The sequence below is a fragment of the Tachypleus tridentatus genome, chromosome 13 (genome assembly GCF_004210375.1).
Source record: "Tachypleus tridentatus isolate NWPU-2018 chromosome 13, ASM421037v1, whole genome shotgun sequence".
In the NCBI taxonomy this organism is placed as follows: Eukaryota; Metazoa; Arthropoda; class Merostomata; order Xiphosura; family Limulidae; genus Tachypleus; species Tachypleus tridentatus.
This window is the reverse complement of record NC_134837.1, coordinates 24,610,635-24,627,818: the sequence shown is the minus strand read 5'-3', so window position 1 is coordinate 24,627,818 and position 17,184 is coordinate 24,610,635. Positions and strand designations below refer to the sequence as shown.

Sequence of the window (17,184 nt, the reverse complement as noted above, 5' to 3'; positions counted from 1 at the left end):
GGCCTACCAAGGAAAAAAAACATCACCCCAGGTGGGATGCTTTGGTAAGGAATGAAGTTTTGAAGCATACAGTAAAGACAGTTGTAAACAGTAGAGGTGCAAAGAAAGTTCATGATACTCTGTGTATAAGCTCTGAACTGGGGAAGTGCAGAAAGCCCCAGTGCAAAGTCAAAATCCTTGATGATGAATGGGGTCCAGCATCTTTAAGGCAGAGCCATAGAACAGTGATCTATAGTCGAGTTTCAAACGAATAAAAGCATGATATGTCTTTAGCACAGAACAATGATCTGCTCCTCATGTGGTGGAAGAGAGGACACGAAGGATGTTCAGTGCTCTTTTACATTTGACCCGTAGCTGCTTGATGTGTGGTATAAAGGTCAGCTTTTGGTCAAAGATAAGCACACAGGGAACACAGGCAGCACAACTTTGTGAATGCGGAGTTCAGGATCAGGGTAAATACCCCAACGGCAGCAAAAGTGCATGCAAATGGTTTTAGAGAGAGAGAGAAGTTAAAGCTGTTTGCTGTGGTCCACTTCCAAACGATTAAGGGCAGTCTATAGTTGCCGCTCAATATAAATTCATGTTCAATGACTGACAAGAGATGTGAAAGTCGTCAACATAGAGTCCATTTGCAACAGTAAGAGGGAGTTGTTCAATGATGGCATTAATCTTCATACTGAAAAGTGTGACACTCAAAACATAGCCCTGAGGGACTCCAAGTTCCAGTAGAAAAGAACGGGAAAGTGTTGAACCCATACAGACTTGGAATCACCTGTCCATTAAAAAATGCTTAATAAAAAATGGGCAAATTGCCACGTAACCCATATATATGGAGGTCTTGCAAAATGTCATACTTCAGTTGCATCACAAGTTTTCTCAATGTCAAAGAATACTGATACAAGATGTTGTTGTTTGAGAATGGCTTTTCTGATAGACGTTTCAAGTCGAATCAGGTGGTCTATGGTGGAGCACTGTCGTTGAAACCCACACTGGGTGGATAAGAGGAGGTTGTTTGATTGGAGGAACTAAAGGAGATGAGAATTTACCATCCTCTCAAAGTTCTTACAGAGACAGCTCGTCAAAGCAATTGGACGGTAATTTGAAGGAATCTTGGGATCCCTCCCAGGCTTAGAAAAAGGTAAGACAATAGCCTGACACCAGGCATTAGGAAAAACATTCTCCTGCCAGATTCGGTTAAAAACAAGTAGAAGAATAGTAAGAGAAGCAGGAGCAGCATTTCATAGTGTACATCATTAGGTCCAACCAATGAACCACCAGACCAATGAAGAGCCAGTTTGAGTTCCACCAATGTAAATGGACAATTATTGTCATAGAGACAATCAGCTCGAAAGGACAGAGGTGTTTAGTCTGTCTGAGTCTTGATAGCTAAGAAGGTCGAGGAAAAAGCAGAAGTGTTAGATACTCGGCAAAAGTTTTCACCTAGAGTATCAGTGATGCTTTGGGTATCAGCTGTTTCCAGGCCATCAGAGAGCAAGATCGAGAGGGAAATGGAATTATGCTGCCCACTGACCTGTCAAATCTTGTACCATATGACTTTGGAACTGGTGGTAGAAAATATGCTGGTTGTGAACTTAATCCAAGATTCCTTCTGGCTTTGACGTCTTACTCACCAAGCTGGAAAGTGATGCAGTGTGAGAGTGTGGGATACCTATGAAAAGTATCCAAGGCCAGTTTTTGAGCCTTCCGTGCCATGCGGCAGGCAGGATTCCACCACAGACGAGGATATCGTGCAATACGTGTTAAGGTTTTAGGAATACACTGAGCAGCTGCTTGTATAATACAGTCAGTTACCACTGCCACACAGAAGTCTATTGATGGCTTACAGACAGTGGCAGGATCAAGTTCTGCGAGAGTAGTGAAAGAGGGCTAGTTTGTTTGATCCAGCTTTCACTGGGACATGTGGGTCGGGTGGCATCATCCATAATCAATCTCTCTCAAAATTATAGGAAAATGATCACTGCCTCATGGTTTATTGTCAACCCTCCAAGAAAAATGGAAGAATAGTGAAGGGAGCCAAATGAGAGGTTAATAGCAGTAAAGAACTGACTATGTGCATGAAAATAAGTAGAAGAACCAGTATTGAAAACAGAAAGGTTGTGATCAGTGAGCATATGTTATATGAAGAGACCCATCCTATCAACATCAGCACTTTCCCAGAGGGATGATGTCTATTAAAGTCCTCCAGGATTAAAAAGGGAGACAACAACTGTTCAATGAGAGCATCAAGGTCTGACTGATCATAGGTCTCTCCAGGTGATAGGTAGAGAGAACAAACAGTAATGGTATGACCCAAGGAAACATGGATTGCTGTGGCCTCCAAGGGTGTGTCGAGTGGCAAAGACAGGGTGGGCACATGCTGATCAACCAACAGTGCCACCCCTCCATGCACTCATCCATCACACAGTCTGTGATTTCTATACAAAGAAAACTGCTGAAAGGTGACTGTATTGGTAGGTTTCAGAAATGTTTCCTGTATGGAGAGACCTATAGGATGGTAGGAAGGAATCAGTGTTTTGGTGTCATCCAGATTAGAACGTAAACCTTGACAGTTTCATTGTATCAAGGTGGATATTTTTATTTTCATGTAGCTGAAGTGGGCGGAGAACCCTTCTGTTTACGACCATGTCTTGCTTCTTTACTGTCTTTATTCGAGGATCCATGGATCCTGCCCTAAGTCGTTGGGTAGGTCTTTGCTGTTGGAAAAGGATTCCAACTGAGGACATGAACAAACGACCTTTTTGCATCATGGGGTGGGAGAAGATGTATCCAAGAAAATGCCTGTACCCAAAACCAAAGGAAGGGGATCTTGGGATTTGTTGGAATGTATGGAAGGGACAGAGATGGGTGTTGAAGCTGATTCATTAACCTTTTTAACCATGGAGATCAAAAGACTTTTCATTTGTTTTGAGAATGATTTGTTTGGAGAGAGCAGTCTGTATTCCAACTGTAGAAGTGGAATGGAGTACAACAGTGTATGTCTGAGATGAAGTGGTGGACAACAACTTGTGAGCCTCAGGATAAGTAATGTTATGAATCGTTTTCAAATGTTGCACTTCTTTTTCTTCCAACCATTTAGGGCAAGAACGAAAGTAGGACGGGTGAGAGCCATTGCAGTTGATGCAATGAGGGTTTGTTTCACACTTGTAGGTATCATGGTCCTTGCCATCGTAACGAGCACATGTCAAGAAACCACAACGACGTCTTTGAGTGACTGAATCGCTGACACTGGAAACATCAGAGAGGGTTTTGAATGTACGGCCATACCCTGCAATTGAGATAACCTGCCTTGATGGTGGCAGGTGCACGTGGTGATGTAAATATCAGAACAGGAATACTGGTCGGCAATGTAACTCCATCTTTGTGAGTGAAGATAAGCCTCACTGCAGAAACTCCTTGGGTGGAGACACCAAGGAGAATATGACTCTGGGATGTTCTTCAAATCCCCCTCAACAATAACTCCTCGTGATGAATTCAAAATAGCATGAAGTGTAACCTCAATAGGTGTATCCCCAATTGGGTTTGAATGCAAGAGGAGTTCACTATGTTGAGATGTGGATGTTTCCACCAATATGTCAGCACAATGAAGCTTCTTTATTGTCTTTGGAGAGCCAGCAACTCCCTCCAGTCCCTTCTGAATGAAAAAGGGATACATTTGCCCTAAAGGTTTGTCTGAAAGTGAATGCAATATAAGAAAATGAGGTACAACAGGTGGTACAGATGGTGATGATTGCTGCTCAGAATCTTCAAGATGTGGTTGTTTACCTATGAAATGTTTTTTTCACTATTTTATTTAAGTTTTTATTTGGAGGATCCATAATAAAAAAGGAATATTTTGGTGCCTACTGACCCCACCCATTATGCAGCCCTATGAGGGGACACACTACAATGCCAAACAAGGACACTGCAGCAATGCCAAGGTTCCATGGCACTGTACCCAAACACCAGCATCAAATACAATGTCCACAACACCTGTTGAAAACATCCAACACTGGTACTCGGTTGACCTTAGCCCAGGTGGACCAGCTGACTGACCCAAGAGGAGTCACCCCAAGGCAGCCCGTCTACAGAAATTCAAGGCCAAAGTGGTGTGTTAGGGTTGGACCCCTCAACCATCAGGATCCTCTCCTCCCCTTTATGGGTTACCACACAAGGCAAACACGTGGGTGGATGGTTAGATCCCAGAGATGGGTAAACTGAAAGAAAAGAAACCTTCCGTGGGAGGTCCCCTCACCATGTACAGGAATCTACACCGAGGGGAAGAAAGAAAGGAACTTAAATACTCATTCCAACTGAAAAACCTATACAGAGATAGAAGTTTGTCTACAAAATTTGCATCAAGTTACTTCCCACACTAAGAAATATTTAAAATGCAAAGTTCTTTGGGTAACAATCACTATCACTGACATACCTCAGTAGAAAAGACAGTCCTGAGCTGATCAAGATATGTTTTACATGACCATCTAGATTACACTAGTTGTTTGCAAAATGATGAGGAACTCTTCTAAGTAACAGAAAAATATAATTACTGAAGCTAAAATAAAATCAACATAAATTTATTTGTGAATGAAACTTACATAAGGTGTATATATCTTTATCCAGCGTGGCTTCTTGTCAGGTCGACAGTACTGAAATCCAAAAGCCATTCCTTCTTCATCCACTTCCCACTCTTTAATGCTGTCCCACCTGAATTCAATTATTTGTGACTAGAATAAAAACATAAACAATTAAAAGGTATATTAGAGATATGTTTATTTTCAGAAATTCATGCAAAATATTCATGGATTATTTGTGCTTAGCTCTACCTAACAGACTAATGGGAAGGCAGCTTTTGCATGAAAAAAATAGTGGTTTTTGACTGTACGTCTTTTTAACACACCCAGAGCCATAAAATGTGTGAAACAATTTTTCTTTTTTCCTTTTTGTGGTAATGAATGCAAATGATAAACCTGCAGATCTACAGTACAGCACACTAACTAGTGGTATATGCTTGGTCTTATTACAGATAAAATAATTACCAGTTTTTTGATTTTTTTTAATAACTGGAAAATGACAAGAACTACATAACAATAATAACTGTTTCTTTATACTTAGTTACAACAACAATACACAAAGTACTCTACATGTTTTGTGTTTGACTAAGTGAATAATTTAGCTTACATATACAAAAACAAATGCATCATTCTGTCTAGTAAATAATATATTGGTTGTCTTAATTATATTAGTTGTAGATATTATTTTCATAAAGTTATATTTTAATCAAAAGGAAATGCATATCAATCAGAAGCTCAATCTCACTACAATTAGGGTTTCTGTGCTTCCAAAAGAAATTTTGTTTCCCATAAAATAATTTGTAAAATTCCAGAATATTTATAAAACATTCTTTGATAAAATGTAGTTCGAGAATGACATCATAAACTACAGAATCAAATCATAAAAAACAATGTACATGTGATCAGACTTTTATAGGGCAAAAACATCTTTTATGAAGATCTTTAAAGGGAAGCAAAAATTAAACAATTTGCAATTGCATTACATGATTAGAGTATTTCACTGGAGTGAGGCTGGATATATTTCCTTAATGTAAGAAACACTGACAGTTTCTATTTAGAAATTTTCTAAACCTTACTCTTTCTTCCATACAAATTAGTAAATATCTTTTTTTTTATGTTTGGCTCATTTCTAGAAAGGAAGAAGCTAAAAAACCTTAAAATTTCATTGTCACATTAGTATTAGGAATTGCTGAAAATTAAAATATATGCATAATACTACACATACATAAATAGCATTTGTTTCTCGTTTTTTACGCTGTAGAAGCAGATGAGAAGACAAGACATCCTCAATTTCTAGGATAAAATCTAATAACATCTAAAATATCTCCAATTTACAAAGGTTTTAATTAATATTTGTATGCTAAGAAAATTTCTCTTTTAACACGTAATGCCAAAGATCAATCACATATTAGGTTATATGCCTGGTCTTTTTATTATTAAATAAATTTATGTCAACAAAAATAAACATTTTTTAGCTTTTTTTAATCAACAAACTACTTATAAACAGTAGCAACAGCTTTGTGACAGAAGGACAAGCAATATGGGATACTGAAGTGATAAAAAATAATTATTATTAGTTAGTCTTCGTCACTAGTTTTGTTACTCATATAATATTAATATAAATGAAAATTTTATTGTAGTTTACAAGCTTACTTTAAGAAAAACAAATAGCAGTAGACAGTTATTATAAAAAAAAAACCCTAATAACAACAATTATTATTATTATAAAGCACAAATTGAATTAACAAAACCTAGAAAAATCCCACTAATTTTCAATAGGCCAAGCTTTTCATACTCAAGGAACAGAGTAAACCTTTTCTGTGTCTCAGACATTCAGGTTCAAAATGGCTCCAGAAAGTTCACTAATGGTAGTAAGTGCAAAATTAACATGAAAACAAAACAAAACAACAAGAACAAAACAGACTATCAAGTAGAGGTAAGTTCCAATTCCATTATTAAGTATGTCTTTTTTTGAATATTCTCATATTCTGTCGCGTGTTATATTAATGGAGTTCTATAATGATTTTGATCAAAAACTCCTTTTTGTTATTGAGAAGATGTAATGCTAAGTCTTATTTTTCAACTTCCTTTGAATGACAATAGATGTTATGTTCATTTACTCTAACTGTGAGAAATTATTGTGACCTATATTAACACAGTTAAAAGAAAAAAGCAATAAATACCTTGTCTGTGGTGGGCTTTCAAACAGATTTTATAAAGGGAAAGATAAGGTGAAAGTGTATTCACTAGTTTATAAGATGATTCAATTTTATTCTATTTTAAAACAAAACCTCTTTTTAACACCAAGTGGTAGAAGGGTGTTAGATAAAGACTATCTCTTAACCTATCCACAGTTATTTGATTCACTTTGTTATGAAGCTTTTAACTTTACTGAACAAAACAGTTATCAACTGAAGGATAAATTTCGTGAGAAATGACAAAATATTTGATGTAGTTCAATTCACCATTAATGTTTTTTTCTTTGGAAACAAAAAACGTTCAATACACTTCAAGTTTTTTATATGCTGATTTTCAAAGAAAAAGAATGTCTTGGTTTATTTTGTGGAAACAGGCTTACACTTTTTTTGTATGATGCAACCATACAGTTATACCTTCACTTTATGTTCTAGTTCATAAGTGAATTGGATGTCTGAATGAAATGAATTTACTTTTTCATGAAACTGTTTAAAGAATTTGCTACCATCAGTTAGAGTAAGGTGAATGTGTCATCAAAACACTATACATAGTAATCAAGTATTCATTGAAGAACTTGTTTTCAAAATCATCTGTGAATATAACACAAAAATGAGGGAACAACAGAGTGCCCACACTTAGACCAAGTTTGTTAAAAAGAAAAAAAAAACATCATATTGAAATAGAAATGTGTTGCTGAGACATATTCAGACAAGGTGTATAATTTCCTCTCTGATTAGTAGGGATGGTAAAAATTTCATCTAATCTTTTGAATAATATGTTTAAGATTATATCTATTGGAAATGTGGGGAGTATACATTTTATGCCAAAAGATACCATTCGTTTGTTTGTTAATTTGATAAGAAACCCTTAGATGTTTCTGACACCGTATTTATTTAAATCCACAAGCAGTGATAGTCTGTTCATGAAATATTTGGCCAAAAGATAGGTTGGGCAACTGTTGCAAGCTACAACTCGTCTAAAGGGTAAATCCTTTCTGTGCAGCTTATGAAGAACATAATGTATCTCAAACAATATTAGAAGGCACAACGCTCAATTACTCTCTTTCTATCAAACTTTTAATTTTCTTGGTTTCAGCTTTGGGTTGCACCAAAATGTGTTTTGTTGGGTAAAACTTCAGTTTGGAATATAAACCATTACATAACAGTTTACCAACACCATCATTGAACCACTTTATTGTGTAAAATTACAAGGTCACCACTCACGTGAGTTTTAAAATGTTAATGAAACTGATACAAGACAAAAGAAAATCTATAGTTTTACTTGTTCATGCTTTCATGCAACAAACCACAAAATAATTTTAATTGTTAAAAATTACTGCATAGTCCAATTTCTTTCATCAATGCCATACAAAAATACTATGGAAATATTTGAAAATAAAGAAAACACACTAAATAATGACATGGAATGTGGACTCGATCCGACTTGGAAGCCATTTTTTTTTTTCATATTAATTTACACCCTTATCATTTAGTGAAGCCTGACTTCCCGAGGCCTTTTTGAGTTTCAATTTACAAGATAATGAAAACAATTTTAATCTGTTCCTTGAGAATGATAAGCTTGGCCTGTTAAGACTAGTTTTGTTTTTAGGGTTTGTTAATTCTTTAATGATTTTTGTATTATTATGCTGATGTGTTTTTCCTATTTTTTATCAATTAGCCCAAAGTAACTCCCTTCTTTAGATTGACCATTATTATATTTTTTTTTATTTACCTTAGTGAACACAACACAAATGTTTAAAGTTTATAAATTATACATTAAATAGGTAGTTATCAGACATCTCAAATTATTCATGGTTAATGCAGTCTTTGGCAGAATTGTATTTCAAAACTAAATATTTTATTGCTACCATGCACTGAAACACTAAACTGTCTACAATGCATAAAACTTTATGATATGTAACTAAAGTTAGCCCCCTGCTAGGACAATGGCAAGTCTTCAGATTTACAACACTGAATCAGGGGTTTGATTCTTCTCAGTGGACACAGCAGATAACCCAACATGGGTTTGCTATATGAAAACACACACACACACACTAATGTTAATAAACAGCATGTAACACCAAACCCAAAAACTGACTTTTATAACACTATATATATATATATATATATCTAAGGAATATGAAAAGGATAACACAAAAAACTTTGGGCAGTGTTTGCATTGTCACCACATGAGACAATCACAAAATGGACTATTTCAAGTTCCCAAGGATATTCCAAGATGTTTTAGTAATTTTTCATGATGTTCCAGGAAATGCTGGAACCTTGCAAGTAGCTTCACATTTTAAACTTACTGCTTGTTACTTTTTCATCACCTTTTATAAAAACTATGCCATTCTTATGGTATTACACTTTTTTATATTAATTCTGAAAAGGTCATAGTTATTCAAACTGTATAATATTATTAAATTTCACTTTAATAATCTTACTTAACTTTCACCTTTAATCATCTTCAAATACTGAGTGTATAAATTGTAGATAACATTTTCCTTTTCATTACACTATGTAACAAAATTTTTACTTTTTCTTGTTCCTGGACAGAAAGTATTATTTCCTAATTGCTTATGCTTAAAGTAATTGGAAAAGATCTATTTTTCTTTTCAAACTTTGCTTTTGTTACCTGGAAGGGTATAACAAAAACATATTAGGTTGAGGAATAATTCGTGAGCGTTTTTAAATAATTTCATTCAAGCATTACATGCAAGACTATACAATACTTCAATGCATGAACACATTACACCCAAAACATTTATTATGATACTTTATTTCATGTAATACCTAGGTATATAGTATGCATTGTTTTAAACAAAATTGCAAGAAATTAAATGCAAAAAGCAGATGGTGTCGAAAATGCTCGATTTTGTCCACTTGACATTCCATTTAATTAGCTGAAAATTAAAGCAAAAATTAAAGACATATGAAGATCAAACACACCGTCTATTAGAGCAATAAATAATTATCCAAATGACATGAAATATTTTTCGAAAACGTTTCATTTATGAATATATTTTTTTTAACTTGAATAAACGCTCACGAATTATTCTTCAACCCAATATATTTAGGGGCTGATACATGAAAGTGATTTATATTACAGTTGCAAATCTTGAAAAACTACTCACTTCTAAACATTTTTGTATAACTTTACTTTAAATACATGTAAATCTTGATTCATATGTTGTTTTATTCAGGCCTTATGTAAATGAAAATGTGCAAATTTGCCTGTTTTTACATAGAAAATAGGTTAATTTCCAAATTTCATTATCCAGGTCACAAAATCAGAGTTTGATGGGAATAATGGCCATTTTCTGTACTTTCACAACATAAGCAGTTAAGAAATAACACATACTATCCAGGAACAAAATTTGTGTTACATAGTGGTATTAATTAATTAATCATGTTACTTCTTTTCTTACCTCCAATGTACCATCTTCTTTACATGCTTGAAGCTTTAAACTGCCCAGTCCAATTGTTGCAACTACATGACCTTCCTTCCTTGCATCACAGGCACAATGTGGGAAAGACAGCTCTCCATAGCCATCCAAAGATCGCACCAATTTCAAATACTGCGTAATGGAAACATTTAAATTTACATATTCTGAGCAGAGTGCTAAAATTAACATTAATATTAATACAAATTTGCAGTTTAAATTTTTTGTACCACACACTGAAGTACATGCTGTAATGATAAAATGTATATGTCCAGCATATTAAACAGACAATCAACAAACAGTTCTAGAGTTTTCTTTTGCTGTCAAGTCACATTATGTATACCAAACAAGTTTTATAAACTTAATGTGGAGACATTTTGAAAATTAAATACAAGTCAAATTCACCAAAAAAAAGACGAACAGAAGAACTTATAATGTGAAACAAATAAAGTCTTTAAAGCCTTGGCTGCAGGCCTATTTATTCTTGTTAGGGAATTGTTTGAAAGATTTGTTGCTTCTGAAGGACTGGAAAACATATCCAGATTGCATCAGATTAGAAGCTTAAATTGACAGACAAAAAGACACTGGCATTGTTAAAGAAAGTCTTTAATGATTTAAAGAGGATTTCAAATATTAGTGATAAAACTTGAATAAAGACAGTTCCTCAAGGTCATTGTGAAAATTATACAGAGGACCCTCTTAACTTGTAACTTGGTAAGAAACATGAGCTGCTTGAATCTAGAAGTGTTGATGTTAAAAGCATCATTCAGTGCTGTTCTGATGTTTTCTTAACTGAAAAGTCTGGTAAATGCAGGTGGAGTAAAAGAAATGGAGTGTGATACTATTTTCAAGCAGAGCAAAAAGTTTCTCATTGTATCCCTAAAATCATCTGATTCAAGTGTTGGAATGTTTTAGGGAGAGTGGAACAAATTGGATACAAATTTTCATCTCCCACCCTTTAAGAAAATTCATGAAACTTTGGAGAAGATACAAAACTCTCTTTTTCCTGTCTCATGGATATAAACTTTTCTGTTAGTAAAAAAGTTAGTGCATTAACAAAACCAACAAAACATGTCCCTTAATGCTAGGAAAGTCATAATAGACTACATTAGACATGCTATGGGAGTCCTGGATATAAATATATCTATGAAAATTCTTACCTATGTTGGAAATGCACAGAAAAACTATACAAGAAAAAAAGTCCAGAATCCAGAAGTCACAAAAAGTGACAAAAGAAAGGTTGAAAAAAATGAGTTGCAACTTAAAGATCTCAAACTTAAGACAATCAGACTTGAGTCTGATATTAAGCAGCTCCTTTCATCTTTTCCATTTTAATTTTTAAATAATTCAGTTATATTCGAATACTGCTAAATTAGATATTAAAAATATTACAGCCCTTTCATCTTAAAAGGCATTATTTAAAAACACCTGTATAATACCTGCACATGAAAACCAGTCTGTTCAGGTGCAGTTCCTTGTGTAAACCACACAAAATGGTCCTTAAAAAGTCATAGAATGTCACAAAATTTCATTTCTGGATAGATGCAGGAAGTCTGGAAGCATCTTCAAGTTTTCCCAGCCACTGATGGCTCCATACAGACTCCATTAGCTATACAGGATGGTGAGTACTTGTTGTTCTTATGGAAACCTTCTCCATGATGTCTTAAGCAGTCACATTACAAGATGTACACACCATGAGCAGCCAACTCAATCAGCAACACAAGATAGCATACATTCAGGAAAGGACTATTCATTTCCATTAATAGGCATGTCCTTCTTCTCTGTTACAAGTCCATGATTTTGGAATGTCAATGAGCAGATAAGTTAACATTTTTATTCAGTGTCTTTCAGTTTGACTTACTGTTTTGTTAGTTACAGTTGTTGGAGTAAACACCATGGGAAAAAAAATAGTTTACAGCACAAACACTGAAAAGAATATCACCTATAACTAACTTTGTTGAAACTTATGTTACAATCCTAAGCATCTTGTTATCAGACAAGATCCGTTGACTAGAACTGTCAACACCACACATAACTAATATGCTAGAAAACTAATGAAGACTAAATTAATGAATTATTCAACAAGTTTTAGATCAAAATGAAGAATAACTGCAACAGTTGCTATGGCCAAGATTTGCACACTTCAAGATTGGGGTCATTCTGTTCATTTAGAACTTGTAGCCAAGTACAGAAATGTACATTAAAATTTAAAAAAATTGTATAAATAAAGATATATTTATATACTAATTTACAAAATGGTTTAGTTTATGATAACTGGGTAAAGCATGGCATAGTTGCTGACATGGTTTCCTGTAGATTGGAAGGTCCAAGGGTCAATAAATGGTACATAGCTAAAAACAAACTGCTCTTTCAGCAGCGTGGACATTACAAAGGTAATATTCATTCCCATTATACAGTTAACATGTGGGCTCCCAAGCCTATTCTGCTGATAGTTTCCAGGGTCCCACTAGTCATTTTACAATAACTTACTTTTAGGAAGAGAGTATATGAAGCCGTTGTGTCCCAGCCAATAAGTGTCCCTTCAAAAAGAAAATAGAGCATGACTCACCGGTGGGTCTTACTGGAAAACTATCATGACCCACCAGTGGGTCATGTGGGTACCAATGTGTTATGGATGACTAAGGAAGACAGCAGGTGCTGACAGCTGATTGTTATCCCTCTAATCTGAAATTTTAAATTAGGGATGGTTGTGTCACAAGATAGCATTTAAATTGAAAATACCAAATTATACAGTAGCTTTGTAAGAAAGCATCATGCCTTTCCTCCTTAATACAAAATTGTACATAAATATATACATATAAAAGAAGAAAATAAAAGGTCTGTATCAACATGTGTTCTTCCACTGGAGCTAATATGACTTGCAAATTGAAGTCTATTCAATCATACATAAATTTAACATAAATTTTGTTTACCTAAATATTGCATTGGTCTTATATACTCCAAATATAATTTAGAGAATATTATTGATGTAAACCATATCTAGAGTACACAAGACTTTGTACCTGATATCCAGAGATAGCACTGTAATTTGTATTGTATCTGAAAAGCAAAAAAAACATTGGAGTTGTATCTAGGGAGGCAAGACTGTCAAAGTTACATCAAGAGCAAACACAATAAATGCAAGAGATATGTACAGTAAATAAAATTTAAGTGAAATACTGAAGCAGGTAATGTGATGTTGGCTGCTAATATAATAAAAATTATATAACCACATATTTTCTAGTGATTTTCATAGAGTAAAATGTGTTATTTCTTGAATAGGTCCTTATGTGAGACTGTGCAAAAACAGTTGGCAGATTTCTTTAGAAATTTTAAGATAATCATTTAATGTATAAAATTAATTTTCTAGTGATTTTTCCTTATATTTATCCATGAGGTTATGCATCTTCTGAAGATAAGAAAATAATTTTCCATACCTCAGCTTTCCTGGATGCATCTTGTAAAGCTTTGAGCTCATATAACTTATTTCCAGGTTTAATCTGGCCTTTGTTTACATCATCTATAGCCTGCAAGAATGTAAAGCTTTCCATATAAAACACCTTTGTTGTAATATGGACTAAAACATTATACACAGATTACTTTATTACTTCTACATTTAGTAGATGTCACTGATAAATTTTAAAAGATCACACTGAAAATGACCAAACTTCTATATACTTAAATTGCTATAAATTTATGAGCTAAGTGTAGAAAGAGGTTTGCATTATTTTAATTACACCACAATAGTTTAATTCTACCTTGCTGCTTTACAAAATACAAGTGATCTCCTGAGTTGTCAGCATGGGTTCTAGAATCTGGTTAAGTTCAAACAAAATCTTGTAACTTTTTATGGCATGCTGTATACAGTGCAATACTTAGTTTAAATATACATGATACACACAGTTCCCTAAATATGCCAAATAAAGACTTTAGTAATGTAACATACAGACGTTTCACTACAGCAATTTTCTTTTATAGTCTGGTTACTGCTGCACTAATTTATTGTGCTAGTTAGATATGAAATATTCATACATGAAAATGACTAATGCATTAATAAAAGTAAGACAAGTTAAATCATTTATTTACTTCCTATTGAAAAATATTTTTATTTTTATAACAATAAATAGTTGTGGTTTAAATGGCATATTACTTTAATTAATTAATTATCATAATACATACTACTAAATTAATAAGACATTGCATTATCACTTGAAACTGCTGGAAAACTTCTATTTTCCACCAAAATGTAAAAGAAAATATAAAATAAGCTCTGATCTAACAACTATACATGAAATAAATAAAGTTAATATTCTTACACTAAAGTACAAGAACTGTTTTCCTTGGTGATGTGTTCTTTGATTGATTCTTTTAAATTCTAACTTTAAAGGTACAAATGGAACCCCAAGTTTGTACGTTCCTAGTAGTTTTTATAACCATACTTAACATATTTTTCTTGAAAAAAAACCCAACAAAGAACACAAAAATATTTGTTCTGTACAAGAAAGAATAAGAACCACATTAATATATTTTCTGATTTTTCATCTAAAATATCTTTACTTTCACTGTTCTTATTATCACAGTAGCTGTTTATCTGTATTAGGTATCAAAATAGTGAGGGAAGACAATTATAACATTTTTCTACCAAACCATTATTATTTTGGGTTAACCCACTAAACTTTACTTTATTTCTTTACTGGTTGTTTTTACTTTAATGAGTTTTTTTCCTAAAATTCAACAAATTTTTCAATGTGTACTTTATGGTAAACAATAAAACAAACAGTAAAGTTACTTCACATCATCAAAATAACATAACCCATGTTCTTGTTTGTTTAATTTGTGCAAGCTGATCACATTTAACAAATTTTTGATGCTTTTTAAAATAGCATAATTTTTCAATATATTTACATGCTATGAATACAGCATACCACAAAGTCAGTGAAACTCAACACTTCAAACAGAAGAGAATAATTTATTTCCACACAACTAGAAATACGTCTTACTGATCAACACACGATCCAGAATCATAAACCATATCAAACACTTAAGTACACTAATTTTGTGACCACAGTTTTGGATATATGTCATTTGTTATTTAAAATTTCTAACACTAAAATCAGTCAGGTTATAAAGACATGGGAATAATGTACTAACCTGCCAGAAGAAGAAAGTGCTTGCAATTGTGTCCTCTTTACTAAGTTCTATTTCCTTGCTCAGGGAAAAAAACCACTTACGAATTACTAAGCAAGTTGATGTTGCTGTGCTATAGTTCTGAATATACAGGTTATGAGGAAATTCATTGGTCTGAAGTTTACGCTCTAGACAAAATGGATCAATACAAATGTTGTAACAAGACTTAGGGAATTACATAGTCTAAATCAGTTACTTCAAATGAATCATTTTAAATAAGGCATATAGCATTATACATCTATCTATCTCAGAGAAATAATCTTGACTGTAATAGCATATCAAAACTATTAAAAGGACCAACAGGTTTGAAAGATGGTATCTTTTAATATCTTTAGTTGGTTGGAAGTAATTTCACATATTATGCTGCTCTTCAATCAACCTAATTAAATAAAATAATGATTTGATCTAACTTTGCAATATTATTGGTATTAATATGTTTAAATTCAACATAAGTTTCATGTTAAATATCCAAGTCATAGTCATAGTCCACTAATATGCTCCAAAACAATTTTACAATTGTATCTTACGTACCCATTACAAGAACCTTTCTTTTTCTGTTTTCCACTTTGATTTTGTGATAATAACAAAAAAAAAAAAATTATTTTATTAAAATAAATTGATGTAATTTGAATGTTACATTAATAACTTGTGACTCTCATAAGTATTTAGTTGTTTTATTTGTGTTATTTTTATGAATATTAAATAATGTACTTTTTTATTTTATCTATAAGATTACACTGTTATAGACTGAAATAACATAAAATTCATTAAGACTATTTTTACTGATATGTATTTACTGTATAATCATTTTGATTCTGTTAAAAACTATCATGTATTGTACTTAATTAGGTTGGCCAAAGAGTAGTGTAAGCTGCAAAAGTGCTTTGAATCAACTAAAGATAGTAGTAAATATAGTATTTCAATTCTGTCAGTCCTTTTAACATTTTATACATACACACACACAGTTTAGCATATCGTATTAAAATTAAATTTAGATATGCAAATCAACAAGTCATGTGAAAAACCACAACTAATATAAAGTTGCAGTGGAATGTCAAGTATTAGAATTACTTTTTGCCATTGTTTAGCATTTTGTAGGTGGTATGATGCTACCAAAATACTGGGTGTGTCTGGGAAGGGTATGTAACAGCCTGCTTTTCAATGTGACACATTCATATACTTAGATCATAAACATGTTTTCAGATTGGGGATTTAGACTTTCCAAAATGGTATATATTTTTTTCTTAATGACAATGAAAGCCAAGGAATATTAATCCACCTGAGACACTAAGACTATCCAGAGAGAGTCTTGGAACAAACCACGTACCGATCATGGTAAGTAAAGTGTGAGATCTTGTAATGGTTGAGAATCTACATACACAAAGATCAGTGGCAAAGGTCACTGTGTGCCAAGGGTATGCAACATAATCAAGAAGGCTTTCTGTCTGAAAAAAAAAAGTCATTTACAACAGAAGCTGTTTCTACAGCAAATCCAGGTAAAGAAGACCAGTTGGAGAAAACTATATGAACAGTCCTTAGATGAATAAAGATTATGGTAACTGGTGACACTTATTAACAAGACATTTGTATTCTGATAACTGTAAAAAGTTATTTTAACTTTCTACTGGTGAAAAGGTGGAAACAAATACAAAAATGGTTCACTGCATGTTGTAAAATAGTTTACAAAAGGACAAGTTAGGAATCAACAGAGCGGATATAAAGATCAAGATGAACAATGCTAACCATCAGGTCAATATTCTGGACTCTTTTTTTACCACACAGAAA

General features: G+C 33.3%; 1 protein-coding gene across 4 annotated transcripts in view; it reads right to left on the bottom strand.

Moving 5' to 3' along the window:
- The window catches only part of Snx27 (sorting nexin 27), an 86,112-nt gene that overhangs the window by 21,531 nt on the left and 47,397 nt on the right, over positions 1-17,184 (bottom strand). For all 4 annotated transcript variants that reach the window (XM_076474335.1, XM_076474337.1, XM_076474338.1 and 1 more), the window contains exons 8-11: positions 15,364-15,527; positions 13,650-13,739; positions 10,198-10,347; positions 4,596-4,724 (exon numbers count right to left, since the gene is read on the bottom strand). In XM_076474335.1, the coding sequence (XP_076330450.1) occupies positions 4,596-4,724; positions 10,198-10,347; positions 13,650-13,739; positions 15,364-15,527 (533 nt within the window). The remainder of the gene's footprint in view (positions 1-4,595; positions 4,725-10,197; positions 10,348-13,649; positions 13,740-15,363; positions 15,528-17,184) is intronic.